A 19219-nucleotide genomic window follows, 5' to 3' on the forward strand; every position below is an offset into this window, starting at 1 on the left:
TAGTGCTGGAAAAAGTCTGTGGGCGACAGTAACTGCCACGTCACAGTTTAATGAAAGCCATCAATGGCTCCTGTGAAAGAGTGTTTGCACACCTTGGACGCAATCTATCAAGTCCACAAATTTCAGATGAAGTACTTTCCATTTGCGTCAGATTTTGTTTTCAGCTTTTGACAAATTAATTTGATCAGTTTGTTTGTTAAAAAAAACTTTGCGCACTTTGAATCTGACCACCTTCAATGTCTCACTGGTACTCTGAATTTGTCAAAATGTAACATTTGTGTTTTATTCTTATGACTTACTGAATTTATGTTTTCACATTTTTAAATGATAAATTCTGGAATTCTGGAATATCATGGGAGTTTAAAAGATCTATTCCAGACATTATAAGTGAGGGAATGTTATATATACAGTTGAAGTCAGAATTATTAGCCCCCCTGTATATTTTTTCCCCAATTATGTTTAACAGAGAGAAGATTTTTTTCAACACACTTATAAACATAATAGTTTTAATAGCTTAAAGTGACATTTAAACTCTTAACTCGGTTAACTAGGCAGGTTACGGTATTTAGGCAAGGTATTGTATAACGATGGTTTGTTCTGTAGACTATCGAAAGATATATAGCTTAAAGGGGCTATTAATTTTGACCTTAAAATGGTTTTAAAATTTTTAACTGATTTTATTCTAGCTGAAAAAAAACAAAACAAGACGTTATCCAGAAGAAAAAGTATTATTAGACAAACTGTGAAAATGTCCTTGCTCTGTTAAACATAATTTGGGAAATATTTAAAGAAGAAAAAAAATCAAAGGGAGGCTAATAATTCTGACTTTAACTGTAAATTTTTCAAGTTCATTCTTTCCATTTATTAGAATGTATTTTTAATTCTGTTTTTTTTTTTTATCGTGTTGTTTTACATTGTTGTATTTATAGTATTTTTTCATGCCAATTTATTCTTCTCTGGCTTTTCAACCGACAATCAAACATATTAAAACAATATGATTGTTTTTACAGCATAAAAAAGTAAATTTTTTGTTTTGCTAATAATGAATGGAAGTGAATGAGACCAGAGATCCTGACACAAAGTTACAATGCCCGCCTCACTCTTTGGTGAAAAATAAGGTGGATGGGTCAAGCAAATTTAGCTTTTTAGTCTGTGAAAATCAGGAAAAGGTCATGAAATTTGACACTGAGGTTAGAGTGGGAACCCTGAAATGAGCATTACATATTTTTAAGCATTTATTTGCAGAGAATGAGAATAGATCAATGTAAAATATTCTTAGTTTCTGATTGGTAAAAATATGCATACAGTTGAAACCAGAAGTTTACATACACTCTAAAAAAAGTAACATAACCATTTAAAAAAAAATGTCTGATGGTAAATCATAGTAAATGTTTACTATTTTAGGTTCGTTACCTAAATAATTTACATTTGCTAAATGCTAAATCAATTTTTTTTTAGAGGATTTGGTATTAATTTCTAGACAGTCAAAAGTTTAATACTATTCTATAGTCGTGCCTCCAATTAACTCAAATGTTGTAAATTAGCCAATCAGAAACTTCCAAAACCTTGACACCATCATCTGAGCTTTTTTAGAGGCGTAATAATTTTGTTTTATGTAAACTTGATTTTCAAGAAAAGGTATAACAATTTCTCAAGAAATAGCTCCTTCGTTATTCTGCTATTAAGCTTAATAGAAACAAATTTGTTAATCCTAACTTACCTTAAAGAAAAAAGTTTAGTCACATTAACATCTGACTTTTTTTTTATTGGTTATGTGCCTTTTTATACAGTGAATGAAAATCTCTGGTATCAACTGTATAAACAGTGTTTTACATTGCTCAGCATATATAAGTACACCCCTCACAAATCTATCTTTTAAATTCACATTTTTAATAGGAAGCTGTACAATATTATAGTTGTGCATATACATTAGATTAGTCAGTACTAAAGCCAGATCTGGAGCTTAAATAAATTCCGATAACCGGTACAAAAACTAGGACACCTAAATTTATATTTTATAGAAAAATATTAAATACATATTTGAAAAAGAGGAAATATCAAGAGAAGCAAAAAATAGTAAAAATTACAATTTTGTAAGTTGTAATTTGTTTTAATATTTTGCTTGAATTTAATTATATAATCTTAATTTCTAAATATGTTTGGTGACTAAAATATTATGTTGATAAAAATATCATATATCTGTTTAATAAATCTGTTTTGTTTAAATGCACTAACATACATTACCTCTAGTCACTGAGAAATGAATAAATTTCATTTTGAAAATTGGGTGTCCTCAATTATGCTGAGCACTGTATGTAGTTTAAATATACAACATTTTGAAGTGTATCATCATCTTTCATCAATGTTGTTTTAAAACTATTCTGCAACACATATTTTTGTCTTAGTTCCACTTCAAATGTTGACCGTTGCATATGCATGCATGCATGCATGCATGTATGTATGTGTGTGTGCGTGTGCGTGTGCGTGTGTGTATGTGTATATAATATATACATTTATTCATTCATTCATTTATTCATTTATTCATTCATTCATTCATTTATTTTTTTTTAGCTTAGTTCCTTTATTATTCCGGGGTCCTCACAGCAGAATGAACCGACAACTTATCTAGCACATTTTTTACACAGCGGATGCCCTGCCAGCTGCAACTCATCTCTGGGAAACATCCATACACACTCATCTATTCTGAAAAAATTCTGTAGGCGACAGTTACTGCCACATCACAGTTCAATGAAAGACCATCAATGGCTGCTGTGAAAGATACACCTTGGACGTGATTTTTATCTATCGAGTACGCAAATTTCGCATAAAGTACTTTCCATTTGAGTCAGATTTCATTTTCAGCCTTTGGTGGGCCAAGGAAAATGCTCATTTCGGTTTATACGACCAGCACCGTTTACCATCTGCCTGTTTTCCTCATCAACCACATCAACCGGACTGACCTAAAAAGATGCACCAGACTCGCGTGTCTGTCCTCACCTCCAGTTCAAAGGGACCCGAAGTAAAGCCTTTCCTGTTTCATTAGTATTGGATGCTCTCCACATGCAGGAAAGCAAGACTAAAAATAGTCACTTCCATCATCTGGTTTGATTTCAGCGTTGTGTGCGAGCGAGGATTTGAGCGTCCTGATGGAGTTGAGGAATGGAGACGTAATCCTGTCGCACAGTTACGGGGGCACGGGGTGGTAAAAAGTTGCCCCTTCACGCTGATCTTAAAGCAGTGTGATTGGTTTTTCGTATAGTTAAGATTAAGAATTAGTTAGGGGGAGCTGGTTGTAGATTAGCATAAAAGGGACACTTCTGACAGCGGCAGAGTCACGGTGGCGCGGCCGCGGGCTCCACACATCAAAGAGACTGGCGAGCGGCTGCAGGGTTAGACTGACAGGCGGTGGGGGCTTAGAAGAGGGGGGTGGGTTCATTTAGGGAGACCAGAACTGAACTTCAAAGCTCTTGTCCCATGGCTCTTAGCACATACAAGGGTAAAATCTTCAATGGTCCTCTACTTGTGTATATAACATCTTAAAGGAGTCTTCATTAACCTCAATGATGTTTCTCTCAGTGTGGAGTGAGCAGACATTTCTGTGTCCTCTTGTGTTTCAGATAAAGTATTTTTTTCATTTGCAGATCTAAGATTTCAATTGAGACCTCTGTCACAGGCATCCTCAGTTATGCCTGAGCTTTCTATCAATTAATATATATTATGTATTTAACTTATATATGTGTGTATGTGTATATATATACATTTATTAAAGGGTCTTTTGAACTTTCTATTCATCATATAATCATAGGGGGAAACTTTTTCTACAAAATTGTTAAGCACCACAACTGTATTCAGTGATAATAAATAATAATGAGAAATGTTTCCTGAGCTTATTATGATTTCTTGAAGGATTTTGTGACTGATTGCTGTAGTAATGCATTTACATTTTAAAATATCTTCAGGTTGAAAATATTACAATTTTTGGTGATCAAATTAAATTAAAATTTTATATATTTTTTAATCAATTATATGTAATTAAATTTAAGTATAAAGTAATGGGTTGCACATTATAAAAAATAATTAAAACTAAAATAAATTAAAAAAAAAAAAACTTAAAAAAAAAATCAATTATTTGGGCTGAAGGAAAGCATTGATATTCAGAGGATGCCATCTAAGGCAGTGAACTAATGGTTCCTTATTTTCTCTTTCTTTTTTGCTTTGTTTTACAGGGTTTTGTTCACCAGCTCCGTTCTCAATCTAGCCGAGCTTGTAGCTCTTCGTCCTGATCTTGGCCATCTTAAGAAGGTTCTCTACTTCCATGAGAACCAGCTGGTCTATCCAGTCCGCAAAAGCCAAGAAAGAGATTTCCAATATGGCTACAACCAGATCCTCTCATGGTAACAGCATATCTTCTTTACCTGTGAAAGATGAACATATGTTAGTGTAACCAGATGTATTGAAAGTGCTATATATTACACAGTTGTTAGTTAGTCATTTAAATTTCACCTTTCTACTCAAAAGTAGAATAGAAAAAGAACATAATTTTTATGCTGATTATTTTTGCAACTCCCGATTTTACATGTAATTGTAATAGTTTTCTTATCTTCCTTTCTTATCTTCTTTCTTTTCTGACCACACTCTTTTGTTAATAAAAATAACTGAATAATATCACAGCAGTTTGCAAATATGAAGCAATATACATTGAGAAATTTACTAAATTCTTAATTATAAAAAGGGGTGTACTCCTTTATGGTTACTGTACTTATAATGTCAGTAAAATGGCAGTAGTTGAACTCGAAGCATTTGACCCAATATTACATTAAAATGTTGAGTGGATCTCAATCACAAAACAATGCATATGCACACATTGTTGGTCACACTTTATTTTAATGGTCTGTTTGTTGAATTTAAGTTACATTGCATCTACATACCAGCTAATTCTCATTAGATTATAAGTAGACTTTTAGGTTGGGGTTAGAGTTAGGGTTGGGGTGGGTGTAAGTTGACATGTACTTGCAAAGTTTCTAATAGTCAGTTATGAATAAATCATATAATCAAACAAGTTTGCACTGAAATTATACTACAGTAAATATACGAATAAGTAAAGAGCAACTTACCACGCATACACAATAAACATATAGGTCCAAGGCCTTATAAACATTTATATAAAGAAGCCTACATATAATAAATAAAATTATAGACATTTAAAATCAATAATTTAGTGTAATTAGAGGCCCAATTTTTATGTACAAGTTCAAGAACAACTTGTGTGAAAACTTATGTGGGGAAAACATGCAACTATTAGTGTATGAGACTCAATATAAAACATACAAAAACTGACTATTTTTTGTTATTTAAAGTAAGCTTGAAATCCTCAAACATACAAAAATCTAAAGAAAATGAAATGTATAAAATAGTTTTTCTCATAAAGTTGAACCTTCCCAAGTTTTCCCCAAGTTCACCTTAATGTATGGCAATATGTCAGTACAGTCTGTGCATAGCAAGCACCATTTCTGTGCCAGACTGGATTTTAATTCACAAGAGAGACAGTGTGTCTGAGACAGAATACTTTATCATGCGCGTTACTTGGCATGATGTGATTGGTTAATTATGGGATCGTATAATGGTGCTGTAATTCTTAAGAACTCAATGTTTTAAAGCCTAATGTCATAATCAATCTTGATGCTTGAAAGAAAGGGTTTTAAGAGCTCTAATTGGAATACATTGTGATTGTTGTCTGTCAGAGTATCATGTCAATAATTCAAAGGCCCTTTGCTTGCTCAACTTTATTAACGTGGCAGAACAGTGACACAAAAAAGAACCCGGCTCTTCTAATTCACTCTCTAATTGAGTGCAGTGCAGTGATTGATTCTGGCAATTGGGGTTAATCAGCGTGCCATTTAAAAAACATAGTGTGTTTGTGTATGCGGATTCTAATCAACATGTATTAGATATTTAAAGTGACTAAATACTGTTGACGTCTGCAAAGCAAGTTATTGCATGTACAAGTTTGCTTTTCAAAACATACGCTAATAATAAATTAAGCAGCATTGTTGTGATGGTTTGGTTTTTTGTGGCTTTGTTTGTCATTAACAATAATGCTTAATGGAAACACCAAGATGCGCATACATTTTAAAACTGTGCATAAAAATATGCTCACAATTGAGTATAGGATGAACTTTTATTTAATAACGAACAATTTGTATAAAACAACAATGGAAACAACTGAATAAAATTCAACTAGCATCAACAAAATCATGTGATTTTGCTTTAACAGATCTTTTGATGATAAAAATAGACAGGATGGGACAGCATTAATGGACAAAACACCAGACCGGCCACATTATTAAAATATCTGAAATGTTGTTTTGGTCATTCTGAAATCTCTTAGCCAAAGTCTGTCATCAAAGTGTTTTGGTATTATTACCTCAACTCCCAAAGAGCAGTCTTGCACCTCCAAAAGCCAACATGTTCATCCAGTTTCGTTTTCTAAGACTCTAGTAATTTATTATATAATAAAAAAAGGCCCACAATGGCTTTTCCAGCTAATCCCATTTTTCTTTTTGATATTTGCTGCCAGTTTCTTAGGCAGTGCCTAATTTGTTCTGTTTGACTCACTAAATAAAAACTCATTGAATGTTTTATATTTCAATATTTCTGTTTTGCGCAAAAATCTTATTCACATCTTCGGATTGAAGCATTCGTTCATTTTTCTATAGCTTAGTCCCTTATTTATCAGGAGTCGCCACAGAGGAATGAACCGCCAAATATTCCAGCATTTTTTTTAATGCAGTTTATGCCCTTCCAGCCACAACCCAGTACTAGGAAACACCCGTACTCTCTCAAATTCACACACTCATACACTATGGCCAATTTAGTGTATCAATTTCACTTATTGACCTAATTTTTCAACGCAGTAGTGCACTAATATTTTCGATTGTTTTACAACTACTCATTGTGTTGCCTATAAGAGAAATGACTAGAAATAATAAATGCCAGAAAACGGTCAAACTACTTGCTCTACAAACAAGTGTGTTCATGACTACAGACAAAGCAGAATAATATAATATGAAAAAATCAGTTTGCAACATCAAGCAGCATAGCATGCTGTTTTTAATGTCTAAAAATTAATAGAAGTTAATGAAACTTTATATGTAAAGAATAAGGTCAATACCGCATGTCTTTGGACTGTAGGGGAAACTGGAGCACCTGGTGGAAACCTATGCAAACATTGGGAGAACATGCAAACTCCACACAGAAATGCCAACTGACCCAACTGGGACTCGAACCAGCGACCTTTTGCAACAGTGCTAACCAATTTTTCTTCTTTGATCATCTAAAAGGACTTTTTTTTTCCCACAGCCTGGTTGCGGATGTGGTGGTGTTCAACTCCTCGTTTAACATGGAATCCTTTCTCTCGTCCATCTCCACCTTCATGAAGACCATGCCTGACCATCGGCCCAAAGATCTGGAGCGGCTCATCCGTCCCAAGTGTCACGTCCTCCACTTCCCCATTCGCTTTCCCGATGTCACAAGGTCTGTCCTTACATCCCTCACCACAGCCTTCCAGGGATCACTCCTCCACTGATTAAAAAATTCGCTTGCGAGTTCACTCTTAATCCGCCCCCAAAAGCTGATCGCGTATGCAAGCGTGGTTAATGGCGAGTGGGCAAAGTTGTGTAAGAAAGTGATTAGAATAGACAGCTTTAATATCCTGTGTGGATCACTTGACACGCTCCGGCTACAGATACGTGCTTGTGCTCGGGCGAACATGCACACACATACACAACATGCCCATTGGGACAGGAAGCGATTTCTTTGTGCCGTAGTCTGTTTGACTGTAGATATTTGTGTTTGATTTTTGGAGCAGGCCTTGATGTAGTTTTAAAATTAGGGAGGATTTTTTTTACTCGGGGCGTTTCATCTGCAGCAAATGTCAAGCAAATCAAACTGATATTAAAATATAGTTTTATTGGACAGGTTATTAAAATTCACCTCATTTCCAAAAACAGAACGTAGTTGTATTTGTTTCTTTTGCTCATGTGGATGCATGCAGTTTGAGCTGCTAACTTACAATTCATTCTGAATCCATTAATTATGTATTGTTTTTTAATTAGTTATTATGACTGCATATTTTTGCTATTTAAAAATCTGATCCTGATTGATTGGAGGACATAACCAGCTGAAAGCAAATATTTTAAATGCACTGCATTCAGACATGCTTTTCCTTTTATTTGGGGTCTGCTTATTTGCTCTTATTTTAACCCTACAGCTTTAAAATCTCTCCGTGTTGTGTTCGTCGTTTTTGACTCGTGCAGTCCAGATTGGCTTCAGAATTTGCCTCTCGAACTGTCGTCTTGGATCAGCAAGCATGGGTGGTGCTTTTTTCATAGCCCTGTTCCAAAGCAATGTCAAGAATAAGTCGGCTAGAAGCGACTCCACGGAGGGGCCTGCTTCTTATTAGATTCCTAATGAACAGCAAGCAGGATCCGAAACGAGTGGAACAATATTGGTAATTCATTTTGATTCAAGGCATTCTTGGTTTGGCTTATGTGTGCTGGTTTCAAGATTAGAGAGACTGTAAGCATGTAGTGCATTCCATTTTACATCCTCCCTTAGCTGTAAAGCAGACTTTGTTGTTTTGATGCGCATGTTGCTAGTGAATTAGAAATCAGTTGCGGATCGGTTGCAGAATTGATAATTGTCGTAGTTTTAAGAGATCAGTTTGTCCACATGCAAATATATTAATATCAATTATTTATATTTGAATATTGATTGAATATTTTTGAAAGCATTTTATGTAATGTACTATCCAGTATACATAGATGTGCTTAATGTATTTTTCATTCATATACCTAAACAATCTCGTCTGGAATATTTATTACTAGAGTCAATTTTTGATATGTTAAAAGTCTATTTAAAAGTCTATTCAGTGGTGCCCCAAAACACTAGTTATTTGTCAATTAAAATGTTTAGACTTTGCGACTAATAATAGTTAATATATTTAACATATATTCAAATTCAATATTATTATTTTTATATATTTTGAATGAATCTTCTATACAGTACATACTGCTGTGTGCAGGCTAGATTTTTTTTTTCTTCAAATTTACAAAAGTATATGTTAGGCTAAAAGACAATGAAACATTATTTTACCCATTTTATTTTCACAAAAGTTATTTGAAACATTAATAGACTTGCTTTTTTATTTTCCTTGGAATATATATTTATATAATTCTGGGTACTCCTGTTTCCCTCACAAGTCCAAAGACATGCGCTATAGGTGAATTGGGTAAGCTAGGTTGACTGTAGTGTATGTGTGTGAATGAGTGTATATGTATGTTTTCCAGTGATGGGTTGCAGCTTAAAGGGCATCTGCTGCGTAAAACATATGCTGGAAAAGTTGATGGTTCATTGTGCTGTGGCAACCACAGATTAATAAAGGGATTAAGCCAATAAGAATGAATGTATTTATCTAAAATATTTTCAGTAAATTTAATTTGCTGCAGATCAGTTTATTTGACCTATTAGTCATTTAGATCTGAATCGTATGTTCCATGATATGTGTTTGCCCCATCATAAATGTGTCATGTCACGTATTAACAAAACATCTTTCTATTTAATATTGTTGCAGTCCATAACTTTTTATCTTCTCTTTGTACTTTTGATCAGTAAATCCAAAATGTTTATCTCCAGGTCTGAGTGAGGCATGTTTTCCATTATCCCTCAGATGCTTTTTTTTTTTTTTTTTTTTGCATTAGTCAGTAGATCATTGCTTGACAAAATCAAGATTTTTAATGCAACATTCAGCCGCTTTGTGTTTTCAAGTTAGTTTTTCATCATTTAGAGGTACCGGAGCAACGCACACCACTAAGGTCACGTTTCTGTGTTTGTCATCACTAAAACAGCTGCATGTGCTTTGTTGTATCTTTCTGAAATGCACCTATATTGATAACATGTCTCTTTCTCTCTTTTCTTTCTACGGGGAAAGTACTTGCAATTTTGTTTTAGAGATGCAAACTAAATTTAAAAGCACTGTATTGATTGAAAATGTTTGATGCCCTAAATTACGCAGAGCTGTGGGGTGAATTTAACAGTTGAGTATCTTTAGTAAACTATTTTTGTATAGGCTAGGCATGAGATGATAACCATTTTCAAGGGATATTTTTAAGGCTTTTTGGAAAAGTCAGTGTTTTCAAAATCGCCAAAAGTTTCTGTAATACCATTTCTAAGGTGTGTAAGATTTATTTATTTATTTAGTTTTTTAGGACAACAGTATGTCCAGCAGAAAAGATATCCAAAGATTGCATTTTAAATGTTAAGAAATCTGTGTTTTTGAAACTAATAAAGATAGCATAAGTCAATGATTTAAGGTCTATGATTTTTAAGGTCTATTAAGTGAAGAGCTGCCAGAAATGTGTTGCTCCTGCTTCTACTTGTGCACAAATAGTAAAGCTGTGCAAGTTAGGAAAAATATCTAACTGCCTTTTTTTTTACAGATATTGCGATATCGATTTGATTTGCAATTTAATTTTGCAGTCTAGCTGTATCGTAGCTTGAGTGTTAGTTAAAAAGGAACTGAAAAGATAGTAACTCCAATTTTTATTGAAATTTGTTTATAAATATTCAGAAATTAAACACTCATTTTTCTCTGGAGCAAAAAGTAGTGAGTTTTGGCGTTTGGCATTTGGCGTTAGTGAGTTTTATCTCCTGGTGCCTTTGTGATGTTTTTTATATGGTGTAACAGCTGCAAACAACTCTAAAATTGAACTTTGCTGTTGCTAGCTACTAGATTAAGTGTCATTGGCAATACTTTCAGTCGACTTTTTAGCAAGACACTCTTTATATAGCCATCTGTGGTGCTTTTTTAGGTGCTGATTGTTGTATTTCCTCATACTGTGGCAATACCAAAATATCCCGAAATTACCGACTTGCTGTTCTTCTTTGTTATTAATTAATCTATTAATGCTACTGAAGCGGCAGATGCCATCATCCCACTTTTCCACACTTTCCTGTTTGTTTTATTGTGGGCTTTCCGCATAGTTCAGATTCGCAATTCTGATTGGGCAGAACGAAAGTGTGCTCACTCAGTTGGCTAGTAAGACTGTCACACACAGACAGCAGTCACGCATTTGCTTTGGGGGGATTATGGATATATTATATTATATAATACATATATATTTCATATTGCAGCTCTAGCGATTAGCTAATCACAACGTTTAAATTGCAATTCAATTTCGATTAATCGCATAGCCCTAACAAATAGCTTATGTTCAATACACAAAAATATTATTATTATTTATTTATTATTAGTAGTATGTAATGTTGAACATAACATTGTCAGTTTTACTAATACTAATGCATAAACGTCACATCTTTTGGATATTCTTTGCAAAAAGTCACTCTACAGGCTTTTCAAAGAGCCTTTTAGTGTTGAGACACAGGCAACACAAAGTGATTAATACATAATGATTATTGCATATAGCCCCTTTATGTGAGCTTTGTTTTTTGAGGTGCACCCCTACGCTTGGTTGGGTGACAAATATGCCCTGTGTGTAAAATGTGGGTTAAGATGACATTAGTAATATTGGTCCACACTAGTGTGTGTGTGTGTGTGTGTGCATGTTTGCGAGTGTGTGTGTCTGTATCATGGGTAAGAGACGCTGTAAGTAAGCTGACACTGATGACGCAGGGCTCTCGCCTACAGTGTTTCTCAGCTCATTTTCAGATGGTAATTCGCCCCGTCCAAAGCAAACTCACAGAGTGTAAGGAAACGATTATATGCATGGCCGGCCATCCGTCAACATGCCCTGGGTTCTTTTCTCTGCAACCAACTTTGTCCAAGCCTTTTAAGAATTTAAAAATATTCCCAGAGACAAACAAGAGAAGAAACAGAGTATTTGATATGAAATACCTCGCAGGTAGGCTCCCTTGTTTATGTGCTTTCTTATTTCTTTTGTTCTCTTTCTCTCCACCAAAATAAGGAAGAATAAGTAAATTATGAAAATGTGGCTACGCTGTCAAATGTACTTTCAATAGATGCTGTTAAATAAAAGAAAATGAAGGAAAGACTGAAAGATATCTTGAATACTAATGGAAAGCATCACGAAAAGACAACCTAGGAAGGCTAACATTAGGAAACTCCCTTTAAAGTAAATAAAGTGCAGGGTTAGCCCGCAGTCGCCATACCCATTTAGTGGAGAAAAATAAATAAGGTAAAAGTAACCTCAGAATGAAAACATCTTTTGTAATATCTCATTGAATATAGCGTAATCCCAAAACTCTCTCACAGTGTCCTTTGGATCAACTTCATCAGACCTCACTTATTAATTGGCTTTCTGCTTATAGCCGTAATTCAATCGCGATTGACCCTAGTGAGCAGGAGCCCAGCTGAGAGAGGCCATACCACATCATCAATCACTGAAATCCACAACGCTGGTGGCCCCTATTAAAGGCCAGGCTTTGTATTAAAACACAACAGGCCGACTGGGCATGTTTGCATTAAGTCACATGACGGTCAGGTGTCCTTTCAGGAATTTCAGCCCTACGGAGCCGCCACATCACAAAGACACTCCTGGAAGGACTCAAATGCAATGCTGCTCTGATTTCCATTGTTCTCCGCTCTGGCAGAAGAGTGAGTTTGGTTTCCATAGCACTTAACTGGCATCAGATGTGTGCAGAAAGTCCCGATCGGAGCGCTAAGATTAATGGCCAGCACTGTATTGATCTAAAACAATGACAGTTGCTCCTTAAGACGGGGACCGCAATGCTGCTATCAAGCTCATCGAGGGGAAAATCCATGGCAGGAATCTCTCGCTAGACTCTCGTTGTCAAGAGGACCAGGTTTTCATTAGCCCATTTAACTCAGCACAGATAACTGAAGCTACTTTTCAAAGTTGGTGGGGAAAAGAGGGTATTTGGCCGCTTTTTAAAAAGCAGTTCAAAGGCATGGATGTGACTCTCTGTACGACGGCCTGCCGCCAATGACTGACTGGCGGAGCGATTCTGTTACTGAAGCAGATGGCAGGATATCCTGCTGTAGAGATTGTCTCAGAATGGTTCAAAGGGAACAGCACAGTGGAAATTATGCGCCTTGGTCCCATATCGAAGTAATAAAGTTTCATCAAAGGCGCCGATTACCTTGTTACATAAAACAGTGCCACAGCTTCATAGTGGCGTGGATTACATTATTTAATCGAACCGACTCTATGTGTTGTTGTAGAAATTTGTGGGGAGTCGTGGGTTTCATCTTTAAACGGCTAGGGAAACCATTCCAGTGTGTCGGAAAAATGTGCTGTTGGTCCAGCACTAGCGTGTTTGGTAAATGTGCATAATAGAGCTGCTGATGTTGAACGTCTGCTAATTCTGCTTTTCGTGCTTGGAGACCTTGATTATCGAGGGCCATCAGCGGTCAGAAACTCATCACTTGGCACCCGAGCTCCAAATCCTCATGCGCCTTGCTACTCATCCTGTAGCGCTTTCGTTTTTGATTGCTCTTAAGCCTTAATGTGGGCAGGATGGGGTGATGAGGAGATGTGCTTTCTTAATCAAACCGCTGAGCGTTTAATCTTGTCGGTGAAACATCTGGCGGGCACCTTTTCTCATTTGTTTCTTTGACATCGGATTCCACCACCTCATGCTCAGAGGACGCTTTCAAAAGGGATCTCCATCCTTGTGGCACGAGGACTCCTTAGTATATGCCCTGTGAAAATAATCCAATGGTAAAGCCCAAAGGTATGGCATGCGTCTGATCTCCAGATCACATGTGCCAGGAACGAACCACAATTGAGTCCATATGGTGCTTTCAAGTGCTAGGAGCGAACCGTGATAAATAGGAATGAATCAAGGATAAAGCCCCTGGCTTCAGAGATTTGTCCCTAGCAGCTGGCTAGTGGCCATCACTTTGGCTATGATGTAATCAGGACATGCAGGTATTTATATAACACAAGTAAAAATGTGATTTCCTTAATTGTTTGATCTGTATGTAATCAAGTGTATCACCAGGTGTACATTTCCCTGTGTCAAAAGAGACTTCAAATGCGAGCATCTATATGCCCTGCTCACTTCAGAAACACTCACAGGACACTTGAAGTGAATGCTCATGAGACTCACTGAAGGGTGCAGAGCGTTACATTGTGCTAAATTTGAATTAAAAACACCCTGCATAAAGACATATGTCATTGCTACTTCATTATGCATTGGACTTGGCAAAGAAAAAAAAAAACTCTGCTTTTTGTAAATCATCGTCAAGCACTGAAAATATCCCTTTTTTGAGTGATAGTAAGTGATACTTGACCTAAATAATTAACAATCAGCATTTACTCTCCTGTCATTTTAAACCTGTGTAAATAAATTTCTTCTCTGCAATCTGTAAAAGATGACACTGAAAATTTTGACTCTTACTGTATTTACACACACCAAAAATAAATAAATAAATAAATAAATAAATAAATAAATAAATAAATAAATAAATAAATAAATAAAATCATTTACTTTAAAAAAGACTGTCTTCCACACAGGATAGAGCTCAATATCATTAGTTTGGAACTTATGGTTTTTCTTTCATTATTTAAACTTGTTCTTGTGCTTTCTTGTGTAATTTCTTAATTAGTCATTTGTTTAAAACTATATAACAAATAAAATTAAATGACAAAATAGTTTTGAATACATCAATACCTTTATTTAATCTGTAGAAGTGGTAAAAAACCAACATTTATTGTAATAACCATGAAAAATTATAGTTATTCTGACAAATTGGTATTTTCTGAAAGAAAGAAAGTGTTAGAAATGAACAAATATATGCAGTATATATACTGTATAAGCATACAGGCTTTTGGTATAAAAGAGCCGACTGAGTCATGTGATCATAAAATTACCATCATCTGTCTACACTCAAAAAATAACTCATTGGATAAACTTCAATTGGACAATGCGGTGGCGCTGTGGGTAGCGCTGTTGCTTTACTGCAAGAAGGTCGCTGGTTCGAGCCCCGGCTGGGTCAGTTGTCATTTCTGTGTGAAGTTTGCATGTTCTCCCCACAGTTGCGTACGTTTCCTCCGTGTGCTCTGGTTTTCCCCACAAGTCCAAAGACATTCTATAGACCTTTTTCTTGGATGCTGCATGGAAGGTGCTATAGCGACCAGCGTCTCCTGGAAGAATGTATAGAACTTCCGTTTACAGCATTTCCAACTGGTAATTTGCGCTCCGAAAATGGGTTTTAATAGTGTTTTGAGTAGATGACGGAGTGTTTTTGTGAAACACAACTTTGAAAGGTCAGATGTGTCATCTGTTAGATGTGGTTCAAGCGCGAGTGAAAAACATTTTTCTAGTTCACGTGTCTGCCGTCAGAAATACAGTGTGCAATAGAGTAAAACTCTCGTTTCAAAGCTGTCCGAATGTGAGTTTACACGCATCAGCTGCCGACCGGAAGTTCATAAAGCATAATGGGTAATTTTGCATTCTAAGAAAAAGGTCTATAGGTGTATTGGGTAAGCTAAATTGTCCGTAGTGTATGTGTATGAATAAGAATGTATGGGTGTTTACCAGTAATAAGTTGCAGCTGGAAGGGCATCCGCTGCGTAAAACATGTGCTGGATAAGTTGACGGTTCATTCCGCTGTGGCAACCCCAGATTAGTAACGGGACTACGCCGAAAAGTATGCAAATGAATGAAAAGTAAACAAATGAATGAATGAATAAACTCCAATGAATAGACAGGATTTTCATCCAACAGATTAGTTTAGTACCAAAAAATATGTATATTTACACAAAGGACTTATATTTTACTCCTTTTATAGATAATTCTTTTGTGTCTCCAGAATGTGTCTGTAAAGTTTCAGATCAAAACACCTATCAGATAATTTATTATATCTTTCAGAATATTAGAATTTTCTGCTCAGAACACAATGTAGCTGTTTTTGTTGCCAGTGCCTTTAGTGCTCCCCACCCACTGTTCCCACCTGCCTGTCAGTGTGTGCCTCAATTCTGCATCAGCTGTGTCAGATAAACAGCACAGTTACAGACATGAAGCAGATCGCACCTAACGTTTGTGAGAAATACTACAGTAAAAACTTTCCCAATGATTATTTGATGTATTTGTTGTGGAGTTAATTCAAGCCTTTCTGCGATTAGTCACACACAAAGTTCACGAACACAGACACACACACAGCGTGCACTGTTAACTGCACATTTGCACAGCAAATGTGACAGGATACACGTTAATATCCACTGCTGTATTGATGTACAAAATAAACCTGATTTAACGTTCACAAACTGGGATTGAAGCGTCTTCTTTTATAAATGTACTGACATACGGCTGTGGTGATATTCATCATAGGTGCCCTTCAAATACAATTGAGTTGTTCCAACAGAGTTATATCAAAAAAGTTTAAATACATTTGTATTTCTATTTACTTAAATTTAAACGTCTGATAATATCATTTATGTCTATTATGTGTCAGAAAATTAAAAGTCTGTTTTATTTGAAGTTATTTTAAATGTACTAAAAGAGCCATTTTAAGCAGTTTTTTAGTTACATATACACTAGAAAAACTGCTTGTATAAACTACTTAAAATAAGTTGAAACAACACAATTTCTATTTTTTGTGGAGGACAACTTAATTGTTTTATGTTCAATCTACTTAAATTTGCAAAAACTATAAGTTAACTTAATCAATTTAGTTGTGTGGAACTCTGCATTTTTTGCAGTGTAGCCTGAGGTGCTCACTTTCTTTCCCTCCATACCCATTAAGGGTCTGGAATGCAACCATTGTCTGGAAAGACAAAGACTTGAATTCCTTATGCCCAGCTTATACACCTGGCATTAAGATTTTATATATTTTTTTGCTTTTGCCATTAGTTTGTTACTATGGAAATACCCCGTTTTTCTTAGAACTACCCAAATATTTTACATTTATAATTATTTTATAATATTTATTAAGTGCCATCTCCATTAAGCGCACAATTTTCTTCATTTATGATAAAATAATTTTGTCATTGTAACTTTTAAAAGAAAGATTGAACTAAAAGTGAAATGATTGTTAAATATGACAAACAGCTACAGTATGTGCTTGTAGAAAAGGGAGATGTCGAGGTTTTGTTTGAAGCGATCAGGCTGTTATGTGTCTGCTTCACATGACAGATGTCATGGCTTGTGCAGTTGTGTCAAAATCTGCCCATTCTATGTCAGATTTGCTAAGCCATATGCACATTACATAATACGGAAAGTCTGTCATCGCTAACGCATTCCACAAGCCGATACGATCATATCCGTCATCTGCGTTGCATGAAAATGGGGCATTGCTGTAGTGTCGTTGGAAACCTCCACTGGCCTTCTGTTTGTTACCTCCTGTGACCCACTTTAGCTGTGCTGCATGTCAGTCTTTGTCATTAAAATTTGTCCCACCGCCCTCTGAGGTAGGATATTTTCATAGTCGGTGTCACGTAGAGTTGACTAAAGTCCAGGATGTGTGGGATAGGAAGTTTGGCGTTTGACTATGAGGTCAGTTGGTAATAATGAATGTAGATGTTAATGTGCAGTAATGACCTTCTCTGTCCACATCTCAGAGGCTCTCTTCAGGTCTCCTGTGCCCATCATACCGGACCTCTGTCAGGCCATCCTACAGGGCAGCCACACTGATGAGACTAATGCTGGCCACGGTGCTTTCACAACGACACACTTGGCTGCATTAAACCTTTGCGTGATCACTCGCTTTCAGTGGCTCAGTGGACAGAGAGTTGTGACCATTTTCAAGTTCAGGGCAAATTAGGCTAAATCTACAGCGTTTGTAAAAAAAAAAAACGTAAATTATGTACATGCATTTTTATTTTATTGTCTTAAAATGTTATTTATTTCTGTTATCGTTCTGAAATAATTTAACTATTCACTTTCCGTAACATTATAAAAATATATATATTTTTTGGAATATTTATCATTGATCGAACTTAAACAGTTTGTTGTTGTCATTTGTTTTTATTTATTTATTTATTTATTTATTTATTTATTTATTTATTTATTTATTTATTTGTTTGTTTGTTTGTTTATTTATTTTTTGCACAATTAATGAAAACAGCCATGATTGTAGATTCATTATTGAATATTTAATACAACTGTTAATTGTATTAATTGTATACACCTTAAATATAGCCTTAGTGTCCCACAAGTGACGATATACAGCCATATCCCACTGCTAGAAAAAAGACAGTCAGACAGTTACAGCTCATCCAGAATGCTGCTGCCAGGATTCTGACCAGAATCAGAAAATCCAAACACATCACACCTGTCCTCAGGTCTTTGCACTGGCTCCCAGTTACTTTCAGAATAGGTTTTAAAGTATTACTACTTGTTTAGAAAGCACTAAATGGCCTAGGACCTCAATAAATTACAGACATGCTCACTGTATACAAACTTAACAGATGCCTCAGATAATTAGGATCAAGTAAATTAGAAATTCCAAGAATTCATTCAAAGCAGGGTGAATCTTTAACTACTGCAGGGTCTTAAAAATCTTAAAATTTCCTAAATTTTAAAAACAAAATTTAAGGCTTAAAAAAGTTTTAAATTCACTGAAATATTTTTCTATGTCTTAAATCATTTAAAACTGGTCTTAACTTTCCTCTGTTCAAGTAAAGCTGCCCAAGCGGGCCGACATCCATCCAATCACCAACAATCCATCTTAATAAAATCAACTTATGATTACTGAAAACTTAAAACAATTGCACAGTTCCTCATCATAATCACAGAAAAAAGTATCCCTTTCCATGATCTTCCATTCATACAAAACTATTTACAGAAGTAAGGGGGAGTAGACATAATTTTTATAAATAGACTTGAAACTTTAGGTTTAGTTACAGAAATGCAATAGGTTGAATAGAAGTTATTCTCAATCAATTTGGACCAAAAGCCGAGAAATAAATATTTTTGATTAGTTATGTAATTGCCTCCACATTAAATATATTTGTAACAATGTAAACTTAAAAAAAAAAAAAAAAAAACAGAGCAATAAGGCGCAAAACATGTTTGCCGTGATGTGCTGCTATTTTCAGACCAGCGCAACCCTAATTTTCATGTTTTGCACCATGTTTTTTAAATAGCAAATCCATTTGCGCCACTTTGTGGACTCATGAGTGTGCCGGTCCAGAAAAGAGGTGTGTTAAGGCGCATTGTTGGCGCATTGCTATTTTGATTAACTAAAATAGACTGTGCAATAGACCAGCTGAAAGCA

The 19219-nt window shown here is 35.4% G+C and overlaps 1 protein-coding gene across 4 annotated transcripts in view; it reads left to right on the top strand.

Moving 5' to 3' along the window:
- qtman (queuosine-tRNA mannosyltransferase) overlaps positions 1 to 19219 on the top strand; it is a 74444-nt gene that overhangs the window by 25007 nt on the left and 30218 nt on the right. For all 4 annotated transcript variants that reach the window (NM_001017560.1, XM_087266418.1, XM_087266417.1 and 1 more), the window contains 2 exon segments: positions 4227 to 4394; positions 7360 to 7533. In NM_001017560.1, the coding sequence (NP_001017560.1) occupies positions 4227 to 4394; positions 7360 to 7533 (342 nt within the window).

This window comes from Danio rerio, chromosome 9 (genome assembly GCF_052040795.2).
Source record: "Danio rerio strain M-AB ecotype USA chromosome 9, GRCz13ab, whole genome shotgun sequence".
NCBI lineage: Eukaryota > Metazoa > Chordata > Actinopteri > Cypriniformes > Danionidae > Danio > Danio rerio.